This window comes from Polistes dominula, unplaced genomic scaffold (assembly GCF_049000335.1).
Source record: "Polistes dominula isolate Pdom_NZ unplaced genomic scaffold, Pdom_raw_medaka contig_24, whole genome shotgun sequence".
In the NCBI taxonomy this organism is placed as follows: Eukaryota; Metazoa; Arthropoda; class Insecta; order Hymenoptera; family Vespidae; genus Polistes; species Polistes dominula.
Window position 1 is genome coordinate 4243538 of NW_028301150.1, and position 24757 is coordinate 4268294.

At 27.5% G+C, this 24757-nt stretch overlaps 2 protein-coding genes across 3 annotated transcripts; both read right to left on the bottom strand.

Moving 5' to 3' along the window:
• Positions 1–9895: 9895 nt before the first annotated feature.
• On the bottom strand, positions 9896–20721 carry LOC107065522 (peptidyl-alpha-hydroxyglycine alpha-amidating lyase 2). 2 transcript variants are annotated; one of them, XM_089177546.1, is made up of 8 exons: positions 20439–20721; positions 20103–20298; positions 19869–20002; positions 18778–18976; positions 18336–18531; positions 17753–17935; positions 17056–17162; positions 9896–16896 (listed from the first exon to the last, which is right to left on the bottom strand). In XM_089177546.1, the coding sequence occupies exons 2-8, from the start codon at positions 20247–20249 to the stop codon at positions 16792–16794; spliced, it is 1071 nt and encodes a 356-aa protein (XP_089033672.1). In that variant the 5' UTR covers positions 20250–20298; positions 20439–20721; the 3' UTR covers positions 9896–16791. The 2 variants fall into 2 exon arrangements, with proteins under 2 accessions (XP_089033672.1, XP_015174775.1); XM_015319289.2 differs by having other exon boundaries at positions 20103–20720.
• On the bottom strand, positions 20390–24496 carry LOC107065576 (uncharacterized). The gene is made up of 3 exons (XM_015319422.2): positions 24287–24496; positions 23658–23783; positions 20390–23297 (listed from the first exon to the last, which is right to left on the bottom strand). Exons 1-3 carry the CDS (start codon positions 24296–24298, stop codon positions 23115–23117), a joined length of 321 nt encoding a protein of 106 aa, XP_015174908.1. The 5' UTR covers positions 24299–24496; the 3' UTR covers positions 20390–23114.
• Positions 24497–24757: the final 261 nt, after the last annotated feature.

Sequence of the window (24757 nt, forward strand, 5' to 3'; positions counted from 1 at the left end):
AGAAACGATCGATGCCATCAATAAAGTCGTTATCGTAAGTATCGACAATCCGTTTTCATTTGTGTTACGACTTGTAACTCATTCCAACTCGAAAGAGAGATGCAAGACGAAGCCTCGACATTTGATTAAACGATTCGATTCGTGGAATTTAGGACGAGTATGAGATCACGTTCAACCTGTGACAAATAGTAGTGTGTATAGTCTATCGTGTATAATACAAATGATTCTCACGTATATTACTAATATATTCTAATTCCATTTTCAAATTCATTAGTTTCAACATTAGTTACCAATATACCTTGCACACTTTTTTATCAACAAAAAGATAATTAAGAAATATTAATTATGAACAATAAAATCTACAAAATTATAAAAAAAAGAAACGTATTCTTAGCCTAATTCTAGAAATTATTATTAAATAATTATAATAATAATAATAATGATATTATTATGTTGCCCTTATTAATATTTGAATAGTTATTGAAAATTTAGCTAAAATTCTTTAAGTGATGTTAAAAATGATATAAAGTTCTTAGACTCCTACTCATTTGCATTCTAAGGAAAAAATGAAAGAAAAAAGAAATTACAATTATTTGAGAATTTAAATATTAAAAATTCCAAAGATTGCTTATCATCTGATCTAAAAATAGCTCGAATAAAAAAAAATCAATAAATCAAAGAAAAGAAAAAAAAAACAATAATTCAGGTTGTACAAAAGAAAACAGAAATATGGGTATAACAAAATAGGAGCTTATAATCGTAAGACATAATTGATGGAAATGAATGGAAGAATTTTCATTGGAAGGCGTCCATCTGTCTAGGAAAAGGGACCGATTTGAAACGATGAAGAGAAATACTTACACATATACACGCATGCCAGAGTGTATCCAATTACGAAGTGATTGCTCGCAGATTATAGGAAATGCAGTTCGTCGACGAATAGAAACATCCCTAGCTGGCTAGTTACCTACACGTTTACCTATATACTCTCTACCTATAAATACATGCTCATATATTTACACACATATATACACATACACACGAACTTACGATTCTCCACTTCCTCTATCGTATCCTTCGCGGATTGGCTATCGGTATTTGTCGATCGTTCGTTCGTTCATTCGTTCGTTCGTTCATTCGTTCGTTCGTTCGTTCGTTCTTTCGTTCGTTCGTTCGATCGTTCGTTCGTTCGTTCGTTCGTTCGTTCGTTCGTTTGTTCGTTTAGATATAGAACCGCTAATTCCTTCCTTCGTACTTACCAAATTGATGTATTCCTAAATGCATATGTGTGGATGCACTTATACACATAAGTAGACTCGTAGATGAAAAAGCAGATATTAATGAAGAATTGCATATGCCAATTTTATCGATGTGCTCTGCTATTATCCATTCCAATCGGTTCGTTCAAACGATTACTTCTTCAAACGTATCTGTATGGATATATACATATGGTTACGTACCTGTTTAATTAAATTACTATAATTATTACAATATTCGTAACACCATAGTAATCATGTAGAAAAATAATAATGATAATAATAATAATAATAATAATAATAATAATAATAATAATAATAACAATAATATCGTTACATGTCGATTATTATTATTTCAATACCAATCATGGTTACAATAATTATAACAATTATTTATATTAAATTTAAAGACAAATATTATCCAATTTTTTGAAACTTATCAGCTTACTTTTCTAATTACCTTTACACATTTCTTTCATAACAGTCAAACTTATTTTTCCATTTCGATTTCTATTGGATTGCAAGAAATTTGTGGTGCATTCCCCCCCCCTTCCCCAACCTCTCAACTCTATTCTCTTCGAATGATTTGTCCTTATTTTTCTTTTTTCCTTTTCTGGTATCCTTCGAACGTGCTAACTCTTGCAATTCTTCTGGATTGAGGTTTTCTGTAGTCCGCACGCGTCGATGCTGTGTCGGCCTTTGCCCTTTTCCTTCCTTTCTCTCTCTCTCTCTCTCTTTTTATTTCTTTCTTTTTCTCTTTTTCTTTCTCTCTCATTCTGAATCGAGCCTCTACTCGTCAGACTTCAATTAATTTCGCTTGCTTCTGGACCAGCCGCTTTTCCAATTTCGAGTTTCTCCGGTGCACTCGATACGATGAAACGCTTCCCTCGCGAGCTTGCCCTGCTGCTCGTCCATGTCATGCTTTTTAACTGTATATGTGTATACGTAGATGTGAATGTATCTAACAGTGCATTACTGTATACGATAAAGTGTGTGTGTGTTTTTAACAAGCGCAGACCTAGTCGTTGTTCTTGTCGTGCTTGCACTTGTACCTACGTGGATGATATTCTACATGGTTAGAACGGAAAAATTAATTACGTGCTCTCACACTTCATAGATTTCACTATATTTTACATACATACATTTATTTATATGTATGAATTAATAAAAAAAGAAAAAGAGAAACTTATTATTTAAATAAATAGAATGGGCATTTTGATAGTTTCAAATGTAAACATTATATTTTTTAATATATTTATTGACACTGACAGTAATTTAAAATACTTACCCAATCAAGATCTATGATCAAACGTTTAGAAGCTTGCATTAAAACCAAAGATGACTATTTCGAACAGTTGTTCGGAAAATCATTTAATAACGCGTATAATTTAAAAATAGATATAAATCAAGGTCATCATTAATTTTCTAGCGGTATGAATGCAAACATCCGTTTCCAATAAAACGGAAGTATTCCACTTGGAAATTATCAGATCGAAATGTGGGCGATGAATAATAATAATAACAAAAATCTAATAAACCCAATAGCATCGCCTACGTTTATGATCATATTTAATAATAATCATACTAGAAGTTAGTATAGATTATTATCTTACAATAGAAAAATCTAAACAAATCATATTGTATAATATGTAAAAGTAAAACTTTCGTTTAATGAAATATTTCACCTAGTCGAGTCTGTACCATAACTTTAATCATTTTTTTTTTAATACGTTAAATAAACGTATGTAGGATTTTATTCGGAATGAGTGAAAGAGAGATAGAAATATATGTATAGAGATAGAATCGGTTAAAGATGGATTGATTTCGAATGAACAGAAGGTGTGGCAATGTAGAAGAGAAATGATATTGTGTGTCGATGTTAAAACCACTTGGACAATTATCATGGCTGGACAAAGACTACGGAAGTATACGAAGACTATTCTTCCTTCTATCTATCTATCTCTCTTTTTCTTTCTTTATTTCTTTCCATCCCTACATACGCATAGATTATGTGAAAATATATATATATGTATAAATATGTGTGTGTTTGTAATATCTAGCCTTAGGCTCTTTACGCAGCTGACGCGTCTTAAAACGAGACGCGTGGGTTTTCTACCATGCGTGGGCCAACACCCGCACATACGAACATAATCGCAGTACGCAACTTCCAAGATGATTTTTATTAACTTTCTATTCTCGATTATTCTCTTTTTCTATTTTTATTATTTTTATTTTTTTATTTTTCTATTAATTTTTCGTTGCTGTCTTTTGTTGTCTCTATTAAAAAACGATTACGATAAATTACAATGTGAATGTAACAAATTTTTATTTAATCATTATACTTAATGTATACTTCATAAAAATATATATATATTTATTATTCCTTTATTTATTTATATAAATAAAAATTTTTTATATATTATTAAGCATAAAGTATCTTTAAATATTATTCATTTATATAAATTGTAAAAATGTGATATTTGTATAAAATTAATATTCATATAAGTTAATCCAATATTATTTTTAATTTAAATGATGCATTAAATATAAAAAGAAAATAGTAGATCAAATTCATAATATTATGTAAAGTATTTACGATTAAATTAAACTATTATATATAAACTAATTACATATTTAAATAAGTATAATGTAAGGATTTAAATACTATGATATTTTTCTTATCAATATGGCGTCCTTTTGATGAAAAGTTCTTTTAGAAAATTTTCAATTTTATCAAATATGTACATTGAAATATGATAAAATAAATTATTAAATTAAATTAGATACAACAAATTAAAATCATAAAAATTGCTTTTACTGTAAAATACTTATGTTTATAATAATTACACTATGATTTCTATCAAACTTTTATTTATATTTACTTTGAAATTATTTTGTAATCAATTTTATTATTTAACTGTTCAAAATCATACTTAGTTTTCTTTAATTCAATAAATTGTTTAAAAGTAAATAAAAAGCTTAGAATAATCATTTATTTCGATGTAAAATGAACTCGATCTCGAGTTTGTAAGAAAGATCGAGAGTAGGGGGCGGGATATTCAAAATTCTCAATTGAACGTTGATCCTGGCGCCATCCAACGACGAATTCTTGTAACAGGAGACTAATTTGATAACTTCTTCTCAAATGGTGTATTCCTACCATCAATCTGACCAATGAAAAACAAGCTTTACTGATTATCGACCAATAATAAGCGATTACGAAATTATTATGGATCCAATATTTTCCTTACAAAGATGGCGTCCTACAAATGGAAAACTTTCGAACTTTTATTTTTCTTTACTCACTTGATTAACTTAATTATATTGAATAATTTTCTAATAAAAATTTTAATAAAAATCTTCTTTCTTTTTGTCAGTACAATAATCCTCTAATTTTTTAAATCTAAAACTAATATTGATTGATATGTCAATTAAAATTATTAATTTAACTTCAAGCTTGTTATTTCGCAAATAAAACTCGTTAAAATAACAAAAATAAAATTTTTAAATAATATATTAGTATCGATCTATATACATCGATTAATATTATTCGACATTATTTCAAACTAATTTTAATTTTTACTTTGATAATTAAATTTTAATCCAAACTATGAATGAAAATCTTTGATATTCTACAAAATAATTTTATAACAAATAAAATTTTATAGTAAAAAATATGTGTGAGGATTTTTTTTTTTTTATAAGGACAAATAAAAATTTAAGGAAAGAATAGAACTGGCATTAAATAGAACAAATGCAGACAAAAAAAACACCATTTATTGATTTAGTTAATCCTTCGAGGAGGAAAAGAAGAGAAGTCCTCCTTGAAAAATGAGCAGAATACAAGAATGGTTGACTTTTTCAATTATGCAGTTAAAATATTATTTATTTTTATATGCATGTATATATGTATATATGTTTATTTTTTCCATTTTTTCCAAGAGCGGACACATGTAAGACAACATTACAAAATATAATGCAGAATTTATATAATAAAACAAAATCTCCATCTTTCTTAAATATATTTTTTAAAACATTTTTATGTCTTCTTCACGATTTTTATACCACTTTTTGAAAATGCATCGTTCAAAATATATATGAATAAAAAGAGAGAGAAAAACTGAGATAAATAGAAAGAGAGAGATAGATAGAGAGAGAAAGAGAGAGAGAGAGAGAGAGAGAGACTTATGCACAATTAATTTTCCAATATTATTAATTGCGTCTTATATATTTCACGTGTTTCAAAGTAAAATTCATTCGAAAAAATATTCGCTCTTGTAAAAATATCTCATCATATTTGAGAATGAAATATACTTGTTTTATTATTATTATTATTGTTTTTATAATATATATTTAATTTATGTCATTATATTATTATTTCTTTTTTCTTTTGTTATATCAGACAAATATTTAAAACACAAGAACATTGAAAATATATAATTTATACGCGCATACATCATCTCATATGATTTAAATATTCGCATTTCAGTACTCTTCTTATTTTCACCTTTTTCTTGAATTTCTATTTTTCATAATCTATTTTGATAAAATTGATAACTCGTTGCCACGTTCCTTTCTTTATCGGTTTGAATTTTTGGGAGGTGTAGAAAATTTGTTTGAAATCTCTAACTTCGTTTAATCATTGCGATAAAAAATATTTACATAAAAAAAAAAAAAAGACATTTAAAGGCATTCAATTTTACATTTCTTACAATTCAATATGACTTTTCCAATTGTTGACTAATTGTAAGATCAAATATCTTAATTTTCCGATGATCGTTCGTAAATGATATCAATTTTATCTAATTATTATTATTATTATTATTATTATTATTATTATTATTAATATTATTATTAATAGAATTATCAATATTATTAATAATATTATTATTAATATTATAATTATTATTATAATAATTCTCAAATTTGGCTTATTTTCATATATTTTTTTTTCTTATAAATACCATCATATCATCATCATCATCATCATCATCATCATCATCATCGTCGTCGCTGTTTATTATTATTTTTATTCTTTTTATAGTTTAACATTCTCTCGATTATTTTTTCTTCTTATTAGTTTTTTTTTTCCTTTTTGCTGCTCGCTTCTTATTTTTGTATAACATAAATTTGTTGCGATCAAATTTAATGTCATGATATGAATGTTAAGTGATTCATGTTTGTGTACGCGTATTGTGTCTGATCATATTTTTCTGTATGTGTTGTATTTCGCGATTATTTATAATAATCGTCAATATTATTAACATTTTCTCTTTTTCTTCTTTTTATTATTATTAATGTTATTTACTATCATTTATTATTAAAAATATAAGAAGGTAGAATAAAATTAGGGATAAGAAAAATAATGAAACAAATATTTTTAGGAAAATTGGACCGAGGGTAGAGGAATGGAAGACGAGAAAGAAAAATGAAAGATTAGAAAATCATCGTGGTCCAAATATTGTACAAAAATACATTAGTCAATGATACAGGGTGGTCCAAGGGGAAGGGGGATAGCAAAATATGAAATTAGAATTAAAAGAAGTAAACAGAAAAATGTGAAGACAATAGAGGATGAATTAGGTGAAATAATAGTAGAAAAAGTATAAATAATTAGAATAATATTATTAAAGTAATAATTACATTGATATGGAAATATAAATCGAGATTTTTTATGTTAAAAATGATTTTTTTCTTTTTTATCTTTAAAATGAAGATATAAAGTGTTTAGCTTTCTTTTATTTATATTTTTGTACATCTCTATTCAAATAATTAGAAATTCGTGAAAAAGTAACAAGCCAAAGGGCTAAATTTCAATGACACAATTGTTAGTGGCCTTTAATCCAATTTTTTTCACGAATCCTAAATTATTATTGTTGTTTTATATTTATATTTTGTATTATTTATATTACTTTTATTATTATTGTGTCAGGTTTGGCCTCATTAATATTATTATTATTATCGTTAACACATTTTTATTATTAGTAGTAATAGTAATGGTGTAGTTAGTAATAGTAGTAGTAGTGTAGTAGTAGTCACCATTTTATTTGAGTCTTGTCGTTGCTTCAATTTTGCAAGATTTACGAGTACAATCATAATAATCATCTCTTTTGTAATAGTTTGCAACGACAAAACACGATTAGATCTTATTATTACAGTCACCATTTTGTTTTCTGAAGGATCATTTACTTTTATGCGAGATGATGAATTTTTATCTTTGATTTATTATTTTCTTAGTTTTAAACAGGATTTTTTTTCGTGCACTCTGACGTTAATTATAATATTTAGAGTTTGCCGATTTCCTTGGAAGAAAATTTTTATTTTTGTGAGACTGATATTTCTATTTTTCATTAATTCACAATATAATCTTATGTTAATAATTATTAAATCTTTTTTTCTGATTTATTTGTTGTGTTTTTTCATTTTTTTTTTTATACAATAATAATCATTTACCCTTGAATTAGTTACTTTTACATACTTTTCTATAGTATCTTTGTAGGAAGATGTGAAGTCTGAGTACTTTATATGCGTTTATGGTCTTGCATGATCGAAATGACGAGATTTAATAATTCATAGATAATTTCAATCTTCTTTTAATGTAGGATATCATTTTGTGTCAGAGTGCAGAAAGTTCGCGAGACATTATTTAGTGCCGTACATGTTCATATACCTGAGATTGAATAGACGCGAACATTGGTTGGTCCATTGCGTCGTTTTGTTTTATTTCTTTTTCGTTTTTTTTTTTTTTTTGGTTTTATATATACATATATATATACAATGCCTTCATTTTTTAACTCGGTATTTTGAATAACTGTAGATTTGTAATAATTTTTTTTTATTTGTGTAAATTTAAACACTTCGATTTGGATGTCAAAAGAAATAAATTAATTCAATTGTAAGTTTCCCCTCTTCAAACTCAGCTACCACCATTTGTAAATTTTCAAGAATGACCCTTAACTCGTGATATATCATTTTAAATATCATTAAATTGTTTTATTATTTAAATATTATTTTGTATTTTCCACTGTTCATCTTGAAAACGAATATTCTACGATATTTCACGAGTATATAACCATTTTGATTTTTAAGATAAAATGAAAACACAATTGCATGTTTTAATGATAGTAATTCATTTTGTAAAGAAATTTATTTTTGTAGGCAATATTAAATGTGCTCTGTTATTAGTTAAACAATATAATTATATTATTATTATACAATATATTTCAATTTTTGAGGGACTAAACGATAAGTTTTATGAAATATTTACTTACGTTCTTCGGTTTTGTCCTATTTTGAATTATCGAATTTAGTTTCACAATAAGTTAAATTAATTGTTATTAATTAATAAAGTTATTAGTGCAATACAATTGGAAAAGAGATAGAAAAGAACTGGAAAATTGTTAACATTAACTTTTTCATTGCTTCACTAAATTTTCGATTATTCATTTTTACATCTAATACAAATTGTATTATTGTTTGACTAATAACAAAACACATTTTGTGTAGCAATTGATTGAATAAATTTCCTCTTACAAATTTTATAATATTAAGAATAAATACTTTTTTACATTATTTTGTTATTTTTTAATAAAATTCAATTTGTTTAATCTTTGATTTTTTATTTATCTTTTAAATGACATCAAAAATTTAGGAATGTTATTTAAAATGTTAGAAAAAAGTAGCTGGGACTGAACAAATGGAATTGAAAATTTGTTTAAAATTGATTTTAAAAATCCCTCGCGTTTGATATCTAAATCAAAGTGTTTTCTATTCTGAACATTCAAAATTATTTAAAATCCAAAATAATTTACAATGACAAGTTTGAAAATAAAGCCATTGTATAGTATGTAGTTTTTATAATATTTATTTTTTTTTTGTTTTTTTTTATTTGCCATCCTTCGGTTTAGGGACTTCGGCTTCTTTTTCTTCTTCTTTTTTCTTTTTTTTGTTTGTTTACCTTTTTTATTTTTTACCCTTTTTTTTCATTTTCTACAGCGAATCTTATCGCCCATTGTTATCATTATTTTTTATTTTATTCTTTTTTTAAATTTTTTTGTGATTATTTTTTTAGTTTTTTTCTTCTTCTCCTTTTTTATATTTTGATTTTTCTTTCTTTACCCTCTTTTTTCGTTACAACATCGTCATTGTTGTTAACTTTATCCAAAACTCTCTGAATTCTTCTTTTCACAGCGATTTTCGCATTTTTTTTTTTTTGTTTTTTGTTTTTTTCATTATAATTATCTTTTACTTTATTTTCATTTTTATTTATTATTTATATTTATTAATTTTTCTTTTTTATTTCCTGGTTTTTTCCTCGATTCGTCTTTTAAAATCATTATCATTACTATTATTTTTTATTAATTTAACGGCTTTTTTACCCTTGTTTTATTTTTCCTTTAGCAATTTTCACTTTTTCTCGTAATTTTTATTTATTTTTTTTTTTTTTTTTTATATCTCTCAACTCTGCCTTTTTGTCTTCTTCTGATTTCATTTCTCTCAATTTTTCACATTACTTCATCATCGTTAATTATCGTTATTTAGTTCATCTCTTTGTTTTGTATTTTTCTTTTTCATCCCCAAATATTTCGTTGAACGAACGATGCCCCGCGATCGTCGAAAACGTTTAATTTTATTTCCCCCCCCCCCCATTGTTTTTACACATCATCTTCGTTTACGTTTTAAATAGAATTAAGAGAAATATTTTTTGTTTGAATTAACGATTTAAGTTTTAAATCTAAACGAACTTGTGTTTACGTGTGTTTTTGTATTCTTTCGTGTTTTTTATTGTTCGTTAAAAGACGTCAGCTTATGAACAAATTGGATCAGGCACATTGTAGTATATTGAGATCGTTTGAAATATTTTTCTCTATTTCTTTATCTTATCTTTTTCTTATTTTTTTTTTTTTTTATTTATACTGAAAGTATAAAGATAAAAGATGTCGAGAAAGAAAAGAAAAAAAGTGTCAATATTTTTGTTCTTTTTATATTTTAATTATTTATCTATCGATGTTTTAAGTAAGCTGACTTCTTTGAACGAATCAATTTTGTAAGCGAATAAATTTTTTTTTATCTTATTTTATTTAATTATTTTGTTGGTTTTTCTTTCTTTAGTTGATTTGTTTTTCATTTTTTTCTTATTACAATGTAATAGTAGGATCGTGATCATTTATTTGTTTAATTTGTTCTTCTAATTTGCCAGCAAACTCGATCGTTCATCTCGTCTCGTAATATTTTAAATCTGCAATCATTATTATTATTGTTTCTTTTTTTTTATTAACAACAAATTAAGATAGACAAAAAATCCGAATTTTGCAAAATCGTTTGTCTGTATTTGCGGTTGTTTATATTTTTATTTTCTTTTTAATTATATTTGTTCAACTTTGACAAACTTTTATCAACTTATAAACAAATTCGTTTTACATACATTTTCGAATTTATGATTGAAATTGTTCAATATTTGAAAATTTGTGCGTAGATTTGCATTTTTTTTCGAAATTGATGATCGAGTTTTCTAGCTTAGATCACAAAAAAGATTAATTGTTTCATTATTTTAATATATATTTTTAGTTTGTTTTACTTTCCTCGTTAACCGTTCATTGTTCGTTTCTTGTATTATCGATAGGAAGACGATATTTTCTAATCTCTCGTAGTAATTATTATTATTAAATTATATTATTATTATTATTATTATTATTATCATTATTATTATGATTCATATTATTCATATTATTATTATTATTATTATTATTATTATTATTATTATTATTATTATTATTATTATTATTATATTATTTCATATTTTATTTCTCATTAGCGTCGTTTATTTCTTCATTTGTTTATATTTTTTCAACAAACCCAACATTCTTGTTTCGTATAATTTTTCTTTTTCCTTTTTTTTAATGTCTTTCTTCAATGATTCATTCTTTTATTCATCCTTCTCGTCGCTGATTACGACGAAAGGAGAATCAGACAATTTATTTGTTGTTTACTTTCGTTTTATTTTTTTTGGGGGTTTTTTCTTTTTTTTATTTATTTTTTTTTATTTTTTCTTTTTTTTCTGTTTTTTTTTTTTAATTGTACTCGCATAAACGCGCCAATGCGCGTCGAACGTGTGCGTTTTTTCATTTTTTATTCAAATAAAATTCGCGCGAGGACGATCTGAAATTCGACGGTTGTTCGTAATCGATCGATCGATGAAATTTATCAAACGAATGATAAACTCTCGGTTGATCAATTTTTTAACTTTGTGTTTGAAAAATACGAGATCTTTTTATTTTTCTTTGTTTTTTTTTTTTTTTTTTTTTTTTATTTAGTCATCGAACGTTAACCGTGCACGATCGATCGTTCTTATTCGCGCGAATTTGTATTCTTCATTTTTTGTGGCTCGTTCGGAGAACTTCGATTTTTATTAAATATACGCGAATATATTTTTAACACGACCTGCATAATTTTTATTTTCAGGATAAAAATTAAAAAAAATATATATATAAATAAATCTTTCTTTGTAATATGATGTTTCGAAATTCTTCGAACTAATTAAAAAAAAAACGATCTGTTTCAATCAATCAAAAAAATAAGAAAAAAAAATATTGAATGTAATATATTTTAAAATGTTCTTTTTTTTTATTGTTTTTTTGTTTATCTTTTTGTTATCATTTTCAGTATTTTTGTTTTTTCCTTTCTTCTTCTTCTTCTTCTTTATTTTCGAATAATCGACGACGATAATCGAAGTTTCGTGCTCGAAAAACAATTTAGGATTAATAGTTTGTTGTTAAACTTTCGATGACGTTTATACATATCCATGTAAATACGTACATACACACATACACATACATACATACCTACATACATACATCATACATACTTACATACATTCATACATACATACAGTACAACATATGTTCAGATGTTATTATTACATAATTCAAGATCAATCTCGTTGCGACGAATGTTGATTTAAAGTAGCCGATTTATCGTGACCATTATGGTTTTCTCATTGATTTGTAACTAGCCATTAGGATTTTCTAACGCTTAATATTTGATCATTCTTTTGAACGATTCCTTAACTGGATTTCCATTTTCTTTTTCATTTTCATTTTCTTCTTTTATTTTTCACTCCCCTTGTTTCTGTTCTTCGTTTTTTTTATTTTACGGGGATAGAAGAAATCAATTTGTAAATCTTTTTGATGAAAAAGATACACCTCGAGTGTTCGTTATTAATTATGTTCATTGTGGCAGGACGATATTTATATAAAAAATATAAAAATCCTTTTTTTTTAATACAAATATTTATATACAGAAGAATAAAAAGAAATATTGTAATAAATATAAATAATTGAGTTATAAATAATCGTCCAACCATTTTTGATCCAATCAAAACGTTTCGTCGTGTTTAAAAACACCATTTAATTTTATAATCGTAATTTTCAAATAATTATCTTCTCTCACGTCTATAGATAAATGTTATGTTCGTATGATTATCTTTAACGCAGGTTCGTCGCTTTCGTCTCTTTCTTCCATTTGTTTTATAATATAATTGTAATAATGTGTGTTATAGTAACTTAATAAAATCATTACAATTAAGTACCAATGTGCCACGAAAACGTTTACAGTCAAACGTATGAGAACTTTTATACAGTCTCTCTAATTAATTATTATTTTTATTACCCTTTCGAATAGCACAAGCGTTCTTGCATTTCACAATAGTTTACACGAAAGAACATGTAGCAAGAAATTAATTGTATCGTTCATTTTTTATTTGTACATGAAACAAAATGAAACATTTTAGTTACAAATATTTGTTTTTATTTTTCTTCTTTATTTTTTTCAATATAAATTCCAATTAATTTTGTTCAATCATCTTGCTACAATATCTTTCCATCTTAATTTCCAATTTTTATCTGAAAATATTTCAATCAGAATTTAACCCTACTAGATCCCATTTCCCATAAAACTCGAAATTATCGAGTAACGTTATAATTTATTTATATTAATCTCTTCATATTTAGCATTGTTATTTAAACCTATTTTCAAACATTTTTTAAATACCCAACAACAATATTCATCCCTAAAACCCCATACCAATTATTTCGAAATAAAATAATTACTTCTACTCGAAAGGTTAACCCTTAACATACACAGACATCGAATAATATTTGATTTTATTTTTGGGGGATGGGATACAAGAACCTCCCCGTCGCCTTGCCTCCGCCACAAACCGCCGCGCCGCGGACACCAGTGGCCTCACCAAGGCCCCGACACGGGAACCGCGACCCCGAGGAACCCGACGCAACATGAAACAACAAAAAATCGATGATATGCACAAACAAAACATAGATATACCTTTAGGTGGTATACCCTACACAGGGACAATCCACCCTGGGTTCCGACCGGAAGAAAGATCCGGTAGCCCATGGCAGCGGCGAGGATTCTGAGGGCCGCAGTAAGTGCAAAAATTCGACGCCGAAATAAGCGAAACAAAAAACGGATAAAAAAGATAAAACAACGGGGCAGATTTTCCTAGACTCGCAGAATCGGGACAGAACGGTGAGCGTATCGAGCGTGGGTAGCGCATCTATTACCTCTATCACCGACAACGACGACAGACAGGCGAAATCAAAAACGGTACAGGAAAGAAAACCAAGACTGAACGTTACAGCGCTACAAAAATGAGACTTGATGGAACTGCTGACGATCATACAAACGACAGCAACAAGGATGGCAGATGCAGCGCATATCCAAAAGAACATGAACACAACCGTCAAGACAGGCATCAAGACGATCCTCGAAGCCGCCGACGTCACGCTTAACAAGTGTACCACGACGGTTTCGAGGTGGCGGACTAACGACGACGACGACACAACCACGGAGACAGAAACAGAGATGAACAAATAAGAGACACCACGAACAAAACGGAAACGGGAGACGTTTGGGACCACTCCGGAGTCCGCACAGGAAAGGATCCCGCGAGTTTAATCGGCCGTCGCCTGGCAGACGGTAGTGAAAAAGAAATCGAAGACGAAAAAACGGAAAAAGACGGACGAAACGAACGAGACACGCCCGGCTTGAAAGGCACAGACCGATCACCAAGTAACCGAGACTGACCGTACTGGTCAAGCCCAGGAAACATAAGACGTACTCAGACATAGTACGGAAAATACGAGAGACGGTAGACCCGACCAAGAACAACGTGACGGTCAAGACTGTAAGAAAGACGAGAGACGGACTGTGCCTCCATTAAGATGCAGACGACCACTGAAGGACGAGACGACTTTCGTCGCGTGCTCCAGAACGCTGTCGGCAATGACGGCAGCGTAAAAGCCATGATCTCCCGGACACAAGTGGAGACCTGGACTGCGTTGTGACGAGAGAAGACGTAATACAGGCACTACGACGGAAGACAGAACGGGACGGGGACTTTGGTACCCATATCTTTGGCCCGAACCGGGCCGAGCAGTACATGGCGGTCTGCGATCTTGAATCGCGGGAAGCCGAGAGGCTGCTCGGACGCGGGCGGATCGGGATAAGATGGGTCCAATGTCGCGTACGGAAACGACTCACGGTAACGAAGTGCTACAAATACCTGGGCTTTGGACACACAAAGACGAGCTGCAAAGGACCAGACAGAACGAAAAGCTGCAGGAAATGCGATGAGACCGGACACTACGCGACGGACTGCAGGAACAGACTGAACTGCTCTCTGTGCGCCGAGGCAGGACGCACGGACGCGGCCCATCTCTCGGGTTCCGGGAGGTGTGCGGCGTTCCGGGTCGCGCTGGAGGAGTGCAGGAAGCGGGCCGGACGACGGACAGTGTATCAGTAAAAAATTATTATTATTTTTAATTATATTTGTTTATCCAATAAGAAAGAACAAGTCGTTGCTCGAGTATTTTTTATGTTTCAATTCACAAAAAACAAAAACATTCTCACGTAGGATTTACACGATTCATGCATGCACGCGCGCGTGCGAACTTTCTCAAAAAAAATCCCACAAAACACACATACACACACGTAAGCATACGCGTACATTCACTTATACCAGAAAAAAAGGGGGAAAAAAGCAAAGAACAAATGTTATAATTAAATTAGAGACGAACTCGCGGAAAGGACTCGTTTGGAAAACATTCGAGATCAAAAATACATACATACGTGTACGATAAATTTGTATCGATGCGTGTACCATGTGTATGTGAGTGTGTACAGAAATACGTATACGTAACACGTGAGTACACACGAATATCTGCACGTTTACATACACACGTTACTAGTCTACGCGTGTAAATTAACCTGCAGAATGTGTGCAACTCGTATGTCAAACGTATACGAATACGAACACATGCTCAAACACATATGTAACACGCATACGTACGTATTTATACACATTTACATACTCGTGTACCCTCTCATCTATATGTACGTACATACGTAATTGGAGTTCAAATAGAAGGAGGTAGTTTAGGTTCCACAGAGACGATCGAATGTCGCAAGTTACATACACACTCTCTCACGTGTATTATTAATTATTATTATTATTATTATATTATTATCATTATTTTTATTATTAATTTTATTATTATTATTATTTTTAATATTATTATTATTATTGTTGTTGTTGTTGTTTTGTTGTTTTTGTTGTTATATGTTAATTTTTAGCTTCTTCCGTTTTTCTTTTCTGCTGTTTTTTTTTCTTAATAATTTTTTTTCTTTTTTTTTGAGATTTTTCCTTTTATTTTTTTTTATTTTTTTTTTGTTTTTCTTTTTATTTTTACTTTTTTTTATTTAATTTTACTTATAATGCGCTTATTATATACGCGTACGTTATAATTAGAATTTACGTTTATCTCATGCAATGGCGATTATCTAACATCATTTACAACGATCACGCGGAATAGTTTTTGATTTATTTTCATTTTTTTTTTTTTTTCAATTTTTATCCTTACTCATTTACTACCTTTATGACAATTTTTGTCGTCAATTTAATTGGCCTTGGTATGCATTGCCATCACCGTTCTACAATTTTTTTTCTCGCCGAACAAATATAATTAAATATAATTTTTAATTATAACGTAATATCGTATATATATATTTTTATGTACGGATCTGTTTTTTTTTCTTTTTTTTTTCATATTTTTTCGTATGAATTTTAGGCATTTAATTCTTTGGTATTTGATTTTCTTTCTTTTTATCTTTCTTCTCTCTCCAACTCCCTCTCTCTTCCTTTCTCTCTCATTTTCTCTTTCACTTTCTCTCTCTCTCTCTCTCTCTTTTTTCTTTTTTATTTTTTTTTTAATTTTTTTATATGTTTTCCTTTTTTTTTTGAATTTTTTGGAGTGGGGGCATTTATAGTTTCTTTTTTTAATTTTTTTTTATCTTTTTTTCATAATTGTTTTTAACTGACGTGCGTCGTTTTTTCCTTCTGTAGTTTTTTTTTTTCTATTTTTTTTGTGTTCTTAATTTGTCAATTTTATTCTTCCGGACTTGCTTATTTTTTATAAGCCTCCGAATCATTTCTTTTATCGCATTATCTTTGTCCCTTTCAAGGTAACAAATCAAACTTTTCTATTCGATTAGGACCAATCTCACTGACGTACAATGACTTACTTCTCTGATCTATTGCGATGTCATGTGGATTTTGGAAATTCTGAATAAAGGGAAAATGATCAAAATTGTATGTACGTGTGTTTAAAGAAAAATAATCAAATTAACTTGAGAAAAATGTTCTTATCATTCTTCTCTTGTCATTTGATAATAATGTAATATAATATGAAAAATAATGATGTTGGATGAATGATTAACTTACAAATGCGGTTGGCCACACATTGAAGACTAGAAAGTATGTATCTATCGTGTAGCCCATTGCACAAGTCCCCCCACATCTCACAGTGCCCACGGCGTAAATTGTATTATCTGTTTGATTAAATTATTGTTAACGTCATTATTTGTTTTTTTTTTTTATTAAGTAAACTTTTGTTGAAAAAATTATTAATTTTTTTGTTCAACAATTTTTTTAGAGTTTCTAACGATTCGTTATTATTCGTTAGATATATATATATAAATAATATTAAATAAATAAATATAAAATATAAAATATAATAAAATATAAAAATGTATAAAAATATATAAAATATATAAAAAAATATATAAAAAATGAATATATATATATATATTCATTATTAAATATATATTCGTATAATTACATATTCTTATATATAACATTTTATAATAATTATTTATATATTCGTTATTAAATATATATATATATATAAATACTAGAAATCTTATTAATTTTTATCATGACAATTGTTAAAAAAAAAAATTTGAATATTTAATTATTTTAATTATTTATATTAAATAAAATACTCGTAAAAGTTTTTTAATCTTTGAATAATATTGAAATAAATAATTTTAAATCAAAACTTTTGACCCTTTACTCTATGTTTAAAAACAATATATAATAATAATAATAATAATGAACAATTATAATAAAAAAAACTTACTGTAAGAAGCAACACCAAAAATTCGGCCACGAACTGGAATAGAATATTTTCTTCCAATGTATTTAGTTCTAAGTCCAGCAAGTCCAAGTGTACAAATGACTCTGCCATTTTCTCGATCAGCAACACAGAGATCTCCGTTTGACAATATCGTTAATGAATGTGGTATGTTTAAAACAAGCGGATCTATACAAATATACATTCATTTGATTAATATTAATTATTCTATCTTGACTGACTAAAATTTGTCAATGATCTATGACAAATCAAATTGAATAGAATCATATACATATTACGAAAATAATAACTCATTCGAAAAAAGTCATTTTTATAATTTAATATAAAAACAATTTCAAGACCATATTTTAATTAATAACGAACAAACAAATATCTTAGTCGAATATAATGTATTTTTAAACAATTAAATAAGGACTGAGGACCTGATAAAACAAGGGACAACAATACAATAAAAGGATAAGAAAAAATAAAGAGAAAAAGATTGAAGAGTGTAGAACAGAAAAAATTAAAACGATGATGTTAATTATTGATGAATGAATTTTGTAACAACATTAAGACAAAAACGTACGTTCATCAATGCTCCTTATTGAATTTCCCATAGAATCATAAAGAACAATCCTGTTATTACAGTATCCATCAGCGATGAAAACATTGCCGTTCAATGGGGCCACAGCGACAGATGTTGGTTGACAAAAATGATTGAGATCATTTCCTGGCTTGAAACGTTTCCCGAGTATTAACTTCAGTCTTCCAGAACTATTAAACTATTTGAAATCGAAATAGAAAATAAAATTAAAAACAAGCAAGAATTAACTCGTACAAATCATTTCTTTCTTATCATTCTTATTGGTTTTCAATTGGTATTTAAATTCTAATAATTAATTAGTTACAATTACTTTTTTTTTTTTAGTGTAATTTAATGATTTGCAAATAATCCTAATAACTATAGCACGCAAATTTGTTTAACGAATTTTAGTTTTGAATACAAAGAGTAATTAAAAGAAACTTACCTTAAAAACCTGATGAAGAGCAATATCGGTCAACCACACGTTTCCAAAATTATCAACATGTATACCGTGCGGCAAATAGAACATGTTTCTTCCCCAACCACGTAAAATATTCCCACTGCCTGGATCTAACGTTAGTACGGTATCTTCAGTGATCGGTCCTTTGTCTCTTTCCGTGTAAACATTTTCTTTTGTGAAGGTACTTTAATCAAATTTGTACATTTTATATAAATAACTATCATCATCTAAACGCAGTCGTTATCTATAATTCATTTTTTTACTTATCAATACATATATTTACATATACTTCCATTTTTTTCTTATTATACATATAAAAAAATATGTCAAAATTTATTCTCACTATCTCAACATACGAAATTTTGTCTCTCATTATTTCTACGCTAATTGTAAATATATATATAATAATAAATATTTACAATAATAATATAATATAATATAAAATAATAATATATTTTAAATATTTATTATATATATATATATATATATATATATATAATGGTATAAATGGTATGAATGGTATGAATGGTATGAATTTTAATCTATTAGACTGAAAAAAAAATAAAAAACTGCGATGCGGAGGATCTTCCTATTAAAATTAAGAGCTCATATTTGGTGAGAATTGTTTTAAGGTGTCTAGCAACCCATTTTTCCGTGGCACTTGAAAAAAAAAATAAGTCATTTTTTTGACCCATCCTAATATATATATATACATTATGTTATTATTTTAAATATTTATCATTATTATATTATTATTTTAAATTATTAATTTAATACATAAAAAAAATATAAATATATATTATATTAATATTATTATATTTACAATAATTATATAATTTATAATAATATTAATATTATTACATATATTCTTTTTGCTTTTTTTTTACTTCGTACCAATCATATCTCTTTTTTATATATATTATATATATTATATATATTATATATCATATATATATATATATATATATTTATATATAAAAGTATTAAAACTAATTTCATTGCCATAACGTTTGCATTAAAGATTTTATATATGTTATAAAAGAATATATTTAAAATATAAAAAATGAAATGCCTACGAGAATTCCCAGATTCGATCGGCACGATGGAAGATCACAGGATATCCTGAAGGATCCACCGAGACTCCAGATATCTGACCAAGATGTGTCGGTCCTTGCCAAAAGACATTTTTTATCGGTGTCAATTCTCTTTGCTACAAAAATGAATAACAATTACAATGAGAAGAACTTTTGTAAAAAGGGAACAAATTAATTAACAAAAGAAATAATAAAAAATAATTGTGTTAAACTTACAGAAGCATATTCATCCCAATACTCCGTTAACCTCACTGGTTTTATTAGGAGATCACTCCCATCATCGAATGATCCCGAGCTGACGTCATTGAAAAGAAATAAACTTAAAAAAACTAAAAGTATTTGACCGGTGACTTTTCTCGGCATTGAACTGACGTTCGATTCTCACGTATGACTGATTTACTCCAAACTTTTCCTTTTAAAATCAATAATTCGCGCATACGCATGCGCAAATTGCAAAATGATATGAGAAATAATATAACGTAATAATACAAATTCAAAATAAATACAAATTCGAACAAAATTTAAAGATTAAACGATCGAAACACTTATTACCCTTTTCTTCCTTGTTTATTTCTTTTATTATTTCAAACAATACTTTTATCAACAATTATCGAACGAGATATTGCAAATAAGAGAGAAACGATAACAAACTTATATGCAATGTAAGATAAAGAAATAATTGAAAGGTCCGTGTTGCAAAAAATTAATAAAAATGTTAACACAATTGAACTTTATAATTTTGAGAAGAATTAATATAACTGAACTAAAGAAAATAATTGAACGTTAAAGTGATTTTTAGTTTGGCAGCTGGTAAACGTGCTCTCGTTTCGATCGTTTAAAACCAACTGCACTTGGTCCAGGATCCGGCGGCAGGACCTGCTCATCATACCACTCGAACAAGTGGGCCAATCGATATGCGCGCGCATCTAAAACTGATATCACGATCCCGGCCAAATTGCGCAGATAGTTTATTATGTACTACGTATTTTTCCTGGACGAGATCCTCTTGACCTTGACAAAGTCACTCTTACGTAATACGTGCTATGTACTATTCGTATCTTATTAGCCTTGATCTTGGAAACTACATTTCGTTGATCCTTTCAACGTCACGTCGCGTTTTCATTTATTATTCCTTTCTTCAAAATTAAAAAACTCATTTTTATTTCAATAATTTATACAACAAGATAATTTTAATTTAAAATAAAAACTTTTACTTTTATTTTTATTTATTTTGGTTATAATTTAAAATATATTTCAAATATACTCTGTGGTAAATAAAAATTAAATAAAGTTCAATATATAATTTTATTATTTTAATTATTTGTAAAAATATTCTTTTGAATTTTAAGTATTTTTATTTGGTGCTTAATATGTTGCAATATAATCTGTGATAAATTGTATATAAAAATACTGTGGTAGATAAAAATGAGATAAAGTTAGATAATTTCGATCGTGCATTCTCTTTAATGAAGGAATATTTTTCATGCGAACGCGATATTATTCGAATTAATTTGAAAAATTAAATTTGTAATATTGCATATATATGTGTAATACAATAAATGATAATATTTCGTTTTATTATTTAGATATTTTTATTATAACATGTTTTAAGATATTGATATACATAAGATAAAGTACAATTTTGATTGATTTTTATTTTTTTCTATTTTTTTTTTTTTTTGTAACTTTATTAGAATAGTATCACAAAAATTGCATCTCCTTTATCAACGTTATCTAGTTTTGGTCTAATCGATCCTTAGTGTTCTAATCTATTATCTCTATAATAATATAATCGTTAAGAAATCGTGATAAAGTAAAGCAACTTTCAAAGATTTTGATTTTCATTTCATTTCAAAGAGATTATATATATATATATTAATTATAATAATATTATATTAAATAGCAAGTGTGTGGCAGTGATATATAAATATATTTTGTTTATATATAATAATATATTAAATCGTTTGAAAATTAATTGTATTTTATAGATGATAGATCAAAAATGATCTGTTTTATATTTAGAATTCAAAAGATTTTATATGATCGTTAATTGTCAAATTTAAATATAATAAATTCAATTTCTCAGCTATGTCTTGCAATATTGTGCAATACTTAGCATCGATAATACAATGCTCACTTTGATTTTTATTTCAAATGAATGATGTCATAAAATAAATAATTACTGAATTGAAACACAAGAAGATGATTCTAAATGACGTCATGAATATTTTTTATTAAAATGTTTAATAATTTTGAGGCTTACAATAAAGTTAGGCATTAATAAATACTAGAAATCGAACTATTCAATAATTTATGCGAAATATTTATACAATCGAAACGTTTGATTAGCTCATCAAATTTTGCACATAAATTTGTTAACACTTCTTTTTTTTTTATTTTATTTTTTACGAACATCGTCGTCAATTTGGAAGACGTAAATAAAACTTAGTGCAAGATATTTATATATATATTTTACTTTTTTCGAAAAATTCGATATTATTTGCGATGAAATTAATACATTAATATAATAATTATTATTATTATTATAATAATTCTTATTATTATTATTAATATTATTCCATAGGAATAAAATTAATTTTTCTGTTAGCATTTTCTATTAGAAATTTATGGCAGTAATGAAGAATCGCATGTGTATGTGCCTTATTTTTAATAACAATAACGCGTGTATAGTATGTAATACGTGTGTAATACAAGATCGAATATCACGCTTGAACATTTTTTTGTTTCTTTTAAATCGAACGTTAATTAATAATGAGAATTAATTTATTAAAAAATATTCAAATATCACGAATATTATCTTATTATTAGATTAATAACAACATGGTGCCGCATGAATAACTTGTGCGAATATTATCAATTGAATAATTATTATAATAGATTTAGTCAACATACTAATCGTATCATCTTATCTATGATGCTACATAAAAATGTTCAAAAGATTTCTAAAATTTCATTTTCATTTAATTTCACTTCGTTTCATTTGATTTCATTTCATTTGATTTCATTTCGTTAAATTCTAATCGTATTAAATTCGTTTATCGAATCGTACAATAACAATGTAGATTAAAAATCATGTGAAAGTAGTAGTGGTAGAGGTGGATGGTGGTAATAGTAGTAGAAGAAGATTGGATTCGATTAAAAACGATATCTGGCATATCGTAAACAGAACTAAATATTCAATACATACATATGTATATGTTGTCCCGGTTACTTATCGATTTCCAGAGTTAGCGAGGTTTCCGGCTGAGTCCAAATATAACCGGTGCGCGTCATGCTGCAATGTGCATCGTAATATCTTCCAGGAGAACGACAATAAGACCATCTTGGACACCGACAACGAAATTTACTATGAAATTCTTCTTTACATACTTCGTTCCACCAACAGGTCCTCTATAATATCCAACGTTATTATCAACTATTGTTTTCTTTTTTTTTTTTATCATTTTCTACTCATATATTTATAATCTTAGATATTTTGTTATTTATCTTAAACATCATAAGATTATTTTGTCGATCAATATTTAATCAACTTAAATAATATTTAAGATAAAACTAGTTGCATCAGTTTTGGCAAGCAAGCAAAAAGAAAGGAAGGGGGTGCATACCCTCTTTTAAAAAACAAACATTGGTTGCTATCATTTTTAAAACAAATCTTACGAAAACTCTTTAATTCGTTTGTTAAAAGTCAATATGTTTAATTGATGCAGCATTGATATTTTTTAAATATTTTTAATCGTCTAATTGGCCTACCTCTGCCAAGTATCCTCTGACACTCTGATCACTGTAATTTCGTTTCGATATAATGTGCCTCGCATTGGTATAATAAACGCCAATGCATAAAATTAATATCGCTGATAAAAAGAATGCCGTTTTGTCCTGTTAAACATTAAAACGTTTACTGTTAACATAAAAATGTTTATTTCAATCAAAATATATACAAATTCTATTAAAAAGATGAATTCTCTTCAATCGTGTCATTGATTGATTTTAATTGAATAAAATAAATTAGACCCAGAGAAAAACGAATAATTCAAATGAAAAAATATATATTTAGATTAAGTAATCTTGCTTGCAAAAGTAATATTTGTTAAATATGTTCTTTTAATATTTTTCATATATCATTTATGTATACATATTTGTATTATTTATTTTAAATTGATTTTTATTATAAAATCTAATAAATAATAATAAAAAGGGTTGTAATTGTCGAGTAGAAAAGATCTCGTGCCATGGAATTAAAGCAACAGCTGTTAGCAACAGTTCCCAAGCTCTGATCGATACGTCCGAGAGGACGCGGAACAAAGTACTAATACTTCGATAATAATCGAGACTATCTATTCGATTATTTCAACCCTCGAAATTGATAACAATCGACTTACTTTACCCTGCATCCTCACTCTATTTCCTTTTGCACGAACGTTTATGAGACACGATTAATTAAAACTAACAGAGATTCTTAGATTTGGCAATGTATCACTTTTAGACCAAGTGCATTTCTTCGTAATGGTTGCGCCCAAGAAGCATGATCCATTGCATGATGCAGTTCGTTAAAGGGGTGGGAGTAAAAAGTATACCGAGCATGCGTATTTCATGACGTATAACTGATGGACCCAATTTATTTAATCATCTTTTTATCATTTAGTAAGTCAATTATTATTATTTTTTTATTTTACAAATCGTCCTTTTCATATTTAAAATATCATCTCAATAATTCAATACACTTTGCGAGTAAAAACATTTTATTAATTTTATTTTTATTTTCTCGTTTCGTTTATATTTTTTACTTAACATTAATTAGGTTTAATAACAATTAATGAAATATACGAATATAGATTTTTTTTATATTAATT

What these genes read in the sequence shown, in the direction of transcription:
- LOC107065522 (XM_089177546.1), bottom strand. Translation starts at nt 20,249, where the DNA reads ATGCCGAGAAAAGTCACCGGTCAAATACTTTTAGTTTTTTTAAGTTTA. An exon ending in ATTGGGATGAATATGCTTCT is followed by an intron (nt 20,003 to 20,102) that starts GTAAGTTTAACA and finishes TCATTTTTGTAG; the next exon opens with CAAAGAGAATTGACACCGAT. An exon ending in AATAAGGAGCATTGATGAAC is followed by an intron (nt 17,936 to 18,335) that starts GTACGTTTTTGT and finishes ATATTTGTATAG; the next exon opens with ATCCGCTTGTTTTAAACATA.
- LOC107065576 (XM_015319422.2), bottom strand. An exon ending in TCAGAGGATACTTGGCAGAG is followed by an intron (nt 23,298 to 23,657) that starts GTAGGCCAATTA and finishes TGGATATTATAG; the next exon opens with AGGACCTGTTGGTGGAACGA.